Source organism: Labeo rohita, unplaced genomic scaffold (genome assembly GCF_022985175.1).
Source record: "Labeo rohita strain BAU-BD-2019 unplaced genomic scaffold, IGBB_LRoh.1.0 scaffold_229, whole genome shotgun sequence".
NCBI classification, from domain to species: domain Eukaryota; kingdom Metazoa; phylum Chordata; class Actinopteri; order Cypriniformes; family Cyprinidae; genus Labeo; species Labeo rohita.
Window position 1 is genome coordinate 41603 of NW_026128539.1, and position 5898 is coordinate 47500.

The window sequence follows — 5898 nt, forward strand, 5'->3', positions numbered from 1 at the left end:
ACAGCCAGCAGTAACACACTTCTGAAAACACTAGATCACAAACCACAACACAAAGAGACAAAAGACAAACATTAGTGCTGAAATGTCTGAATGTCTGTTATATAACTGTGTTTAGTAATTCTGGTGCTTCTAATTTAATGATTACACAAAATACATACATTTTATGCACTTTATAAATCTTACATATACAATACATATTTGCATCAATAAAATTTTCAACAATTTCTTTTTTTCTACCTAATAATATGTTATTTCTTTTTAAATTAACTTAAACGGTTTTACTTCCTGTCACATGCAAGTGCTCAAAACTGCAAGTGTGGATACTGAGACAAACTAAATTTTGGTGTCAACTGCAGAGATAAAATCATGTTTTCATCATGACATTAAATTTGTTTAATGGACCAATGACTTTGGAGGAGTTTGAAAAATTAGGGTTTCAAATATTTTTCAAAATGTCATTAATGAAATTATTGTTATTAGTGTGACTCAAGGAAGGAAGTCATTGATAGTGAATAACTTTTCAGTAACAAACCAGTTTTATCACTAATATTTTAATGATTTTATTTCTAGAATTGAACAACTTGCAGAAAACTGATAAAAGGAAGAAGTAAAACTTACAGTAACGCAAAATAATGCAAAAACAGCCTAAGGTTGGGTTGCTAAACAATATGCAGTTCTCACACTGAAGAACATGTTTCACAGACGCTGTTGTCTGGTTAGTGGTTATGGTTTGGCAGTTCATAGGAAATATAGAAGAAACAGAGTTGAACACAACACCAGTAACAGTCTGTGCTCAGCTCTCGAGGGAAGATTCAACAGATTGAGGTGTTTACAGAATGACTGCAGGTTAAAACTGCCTGAACTGATCTCAGTTCTCACACTTCTCCATTATGACTGACATTGTGTCACTAAATAACAGCATTTAAACACTCAGATCAGATCAGAGGAAGTGAATGACCACAGGAAGAGCTGATAGTATTTAAAGAAAGAGTTGTGAGCATATAATGAAGACGAAGACTGACAGAAAGAGAAAATGGCTGATAAGTGTCATTTGTGTCTGCTGGGACTGATCATTCTCTCTTCACTTCTCACAGGTAAACAAATCTCTGTTTTCTCTACAAGACATTTAGTTTAATTAGTCTGGGAAAGAGTTCATTTCAACATGATCAGTTTATTCTTGTGTTACATAAAGAACATACTGGATTATTACTGATGCACTAAAACTAGACAGATTCACACTCAAACATCTGATGCTGAATTATTTTCATATTAAGAGTGTGTTTGTGATTTCAACAGATCTCTGATAAAGAAAAAAAAAATATTTTGTTTTAAATCTTGTCATTTTTATGCTGGTATGTTTTTATTTATTTATTAAAGGTGCATTGTGTAATATTTAGGAGAATTTATTGGCAGAAATGCAATATAACATACAAAACTGTTTTCAGAGGTGTGTAAAGACCTTACATTATAAGTCAGGCGGCCACTAGTAATGTGCATGACATTGAAACTGATTTTGTGATCGCATTTCACTTTTTCATGGTTTTCATCATGATGTTTCATTTGTAGACGTCGCCCAACACTACTAACTGTCATACAAAAAATCTAACTAAAGTCAGCGAATAAACCTGAGACAATGATCAATGACTAACAATAATATTCACAATAACATATTGGTTTACTGAATAATTAAGTAAATATAATTCTTTGACTTACCTTTGTACAGAAACCTCATCGCTTGATTGGCTACTGTCAGGTGTAACAGACGACGACATTTTTGTCCTGTGTCAGATTCCGTAGCTTCTGTATGTGTTTCGAAAGGGCGGGGTGAGCGGGGGACTGAGCCGTTGTTGAAATTCGAATCATCACCGCTAAAAATTACACACTGCACCTTTAAAATATCAAACATACTTGTGTTTCAGGTACCAGTGGAGTGAATGATGATCATGTGTTCATCAGTTCTGGTGAAAATGTCCGTCTGCCCTGTAATAATCATCTTCATGACTGCAACTCAACTACATGGATCTATGACAACAGATTCAGTCATTCAGCATGGTTTGAACTGATTGGTTTAGGGATAAAGAAGGAAACAGAGAGACATGAGAGACTGAGTCTGGGGTCTGACTGCTCTCTGAACATCACAAACATCATAAAAGAAGATTATGGACTTTACACCTGCAGACAATTTGTGAATAGACAACAACAAGGAACTGATGCACGTGTTTATTTGCATGTTCTTCATGGTAATTTTATGATTATATGATCAATTTAAAAAGGGTAAATTTTTGTTTTAAACTCCCACGATGATTGTAAAGTGTGTGATTTGTGTGTTATTTTGTGTTTCAGTCTCTTCATCATCCTCACAGACTGAGATCAGTGCAGGCAGCTTTGTGACTCTCTACTGTCAGTTGTTTTCATTTGCTGGAGTCTCTTGTGATGATTGGATCCGTTATGAGGGAATTCAGCTGTTCTGGGTGAATCAGGCTGGTGTTAAACTGACAAAATCAGACTCCAGATATCAGGAATCAGCTCCAGGACACTGTATCATCACTGTGACTACAACACTCCTGAATGAAGATGACAACAGAGAGTGGAGATGTGAAGTTACTCACAGAAATCAAGTCAAGACCTCAGTCACATATACTGTCAAGAGTTCAGGTGAGAAAACAATCTCATGAATTATTATGGAAGAATCTCTGATTAAAATATGATTGTCATATTCTACAGTGATTCATCTGAACCAACATTCATGTTTACAGCTCAAGATAAAACAATGACAGCAGTGATTCCAGTCCACATCACAGACTCTCAGGATCACGTAACTAAAGGTACATCATCACTGTTTTTCTCACATCAGTGTTTTGCAGTTGCTCTCAGATGCTGTTTTCTTCTATGAACTAGTGTGCTTTAATGTTTAACCAATAAGTTTGTTTTGCAATGCTTTTATTTTATTTAAAATGGAAGAAAGTCACACTTCTGGTGTGCACGGTTAAAAAATGACCAGACTACAAAAAACAGCTTATAGATCTCTTTTTATATAATCGCTATATAATCACCAAATATTGGATCCAATCTTTTCGTCAACATGTTCCTCCCAGTTAGGGCAGGTTTTGTAATTACTTTTTAAACTCATTGATCCTCATTGATCTGAGGATAAAGTTAACCTTTGTGAAAACTCAAATGTAATACTCAAAGTTTGCATACATGAGTGAGTATGTGTGTGTGTGTGGGTTTGGTTTATATATCCTGGTGGGGACTTAAACCTGAATACACACAGACTCATGGGGACTTGTGTCACAGTGGGGACCAAATTGAGGTCCCCATGGGTACAAAAGCTTATGAATCATACAGAGTTGTTTTTTTTTTTTTTTTTTTTTTTTTTTGAGAAAGTAAAAATGCAGAAAGTTTCCTGTGACAGCCAGGTAGGTTTAGGTGTAGGGCAATTATATAGTATAATCACGCCTTTGGAGAATCCCTACAAGGATAGCTGACCAGATGTGTGTGTGTACTTGTTTTTTGTCCTACTGTCAATCATCTCAGCATTATAAGAACAACTACACAATTATTGCCATTAAATGAAGCAACATGCAGCAAAATGTTAATGTTTCTCTGGTCATTCTCAACTGAAGCACAGGCTCCTCTGTAGACTCTCTCCATCAGCCCTTATTGTATTGACTTTGCCCCTGGCCTGATAATGTGTGTAACCCTGGTTTTCTACATGGGGAACAAGTTGCTGCATTGCTATTCTCCTCCAACTTTAAATGCTTCCTTCATCATGGAAATTCTGAGGACAGATGGTGTGAGCACACTCTTATGAGACATATGTGACTTATTCATCTCAGGCAGTGCAAAGCGCCACTGGCCAATTAATCAGCTTGATGATATAAGAGCTTCAGACAATCATCACACTGGAGCTGGTTTCCCATAGTTCCAGCATCACAGCGTCTCATTCCCTATTAAGGAAATAAGTGTTACATACAGTGTGTAGCTGAGACGTTTTCATTTATTAATGTAGTTCACACAGATCCAGTACATATTATTAAATGTACCTATTAAGCTCATCAAAATCTGCATTGTGACATTTTAGTGCACAAATGATTGGCTTTGGTACACAAAGTTATGTTAAAATAAAATATTATATATTTATATGATATAAGAGCTTCAGACAATCATCACACTGGAGGTGGTTTCCCATAGTTCCAGCATCGCAGTGTTTCATTCCCTATTCAGGAAATCAATTTAATATTATCATTAAAATAAATCCCGCCTACGGAAATTTGAATGGTTTGAGGGTGGGTAGGGATGAGAGGGGAAGTAGCCTAACTTTAGCGATGCAACATGGAAAATAGCTTCTGAGATGCTTCAACAAGCCGCGGTGCAGGTATAAACACAAGCACTGACTAGATGAACTTAAAAAAACGGTCAAATGACTGCCAGCTACAAAGTCTGTACAAATGCCATATAAAATCAAAATTTTAAATACTGTAGTGATGAAGAACATAGACCAGTTTCATCAAAATGTTGAATTAAATAAAGTATATTCAACTTTAAACTGAAGAAAAACCAATACATCTACACAATTGTTAAGACTGAGTCAAAAACTATTTTATATTTCAGATGTAAATTTACATTATCAATGAATTCTTCATAAACGGCTCTTCAGAGCCCCCAGGAGGAATTGAATAATTCAAAATTGCATTTCTGTCTTATCAGTTAGGGTTTCTCTCATGATGAGATCATAATATTACCTTTGAGATGGGTGGAGAAAGAAACAATTTGTGCTGTTTGTTGAGAGCTTTGTATCTTGTATTTTCCACATATGTTTTATATCCACAATATTCTACTGACTCCTGTGGATTCATATACAGTGGTGTCCAACATTACAACATTAGAACACTAGTATTTTCACCAACTAAAAACATTTCCAAACATACATTTTGCCATTAATTGTAATAATCCAGTGAGATTTTTGTTTGGACAAGGACTCCAACAGCAGCCAGAGATCTGATCTCATCATCATCCAGTCTGTCTGGAATGACAGGAAGAAACAGAACAAACTGACACAGACTCAATCCAGACAAACTGTGGCAACATCTCCAAGCTGCTTTAAACGCAAAGGATGCACACAGCAAATGTTGATTTAATTTAGTTAATTGATACTGAATTTTTTTTTCAACATTATTATTGAAAGCATCCTCATTTTACAGAACTTTTACAGTGCCTAAAACCTTCTTTTCTTTTTTTTTTTTTTTTTTACAGTTTTAAGTGCCTAAAACTTTTAACAGTACTATAGCTTTGCAGGTATGTTTCTTAAAGCACCTTGGAGACACTGCCACAGTTCTTCTGGATTTAGATGATGAGATCAGATCTCTGTGTGGAGCACTTGCTGTTGTCAGACAAAAATCTCACTGGATTATTACAATTAATGGCAAAATGGATGCTTGGACATGTAAACTAACATTTCCTACTGATACACTACAGCAAAAGATAGAGAATTAAAAACCAAATTAAAAACATGACAGACAAATACTGTGAATTTAAAAAAAAAAAATAATAATAATTTAATGTTAGTATGTCTTAATGTTAGACACACGAATACTCACTTCTACTCATGAGGGGGAAGTGCACACATACACAAACACACTGTGGCAGTGCCACTGTTTATTTTCTTTTCACGGTTAGCACATATATATAAAAAAAATAAATAAATAATAAAGAATAAAAAATAAATAAAATAAAACTTTCTAACTCGGAACTACCCCGTGAACCGGAAGTAGAGGACAGAGGCGGATAAAAGGGAGCTGGACGCATCCGGAAGTACTGCGCCATAGACTCGTGTATTGCCGTGAGTACCTGTGTGGCCTACCTGCCGTGGGACGGAGTGCTTGTTGCTATGCGATT

At 35.6% G+C, this 5898-nt stretch overlaps 1 protein-coding gene across 1 annotated transcript in view; it reads left to right on the forward strand.

The window, feature by feature from the left end:
* The first annotated feature begins 709 nt into the window (after window positions 1-709).
* The window catches only part of LOC127159548 (uncharacterized), a 10049-nt gene continuing 4860 nt past the window's right edge, over window positions 710-5898 (forward strand). Inside the window, exons 1-4 of the mRNA XM_051102356.1 lie at window positions 710-1094; window positions 1920-2240; window positions 2344-2655; window positions 2757-2825. Of these exons, the coding sequence (XP_050958313.1) occupies window positions 1034-1094; window positions 1920-2240; window positions 2344-2655; window positions 2757-2825 (763 nt within the window). The 5' untranslated portion in view covers window positions 710-1033. The remainder of the gene's footprint in view (window positions 1095-1919; window positions 2241-2343; window positions 2656-2756; window positions 2826-5898) is intronic.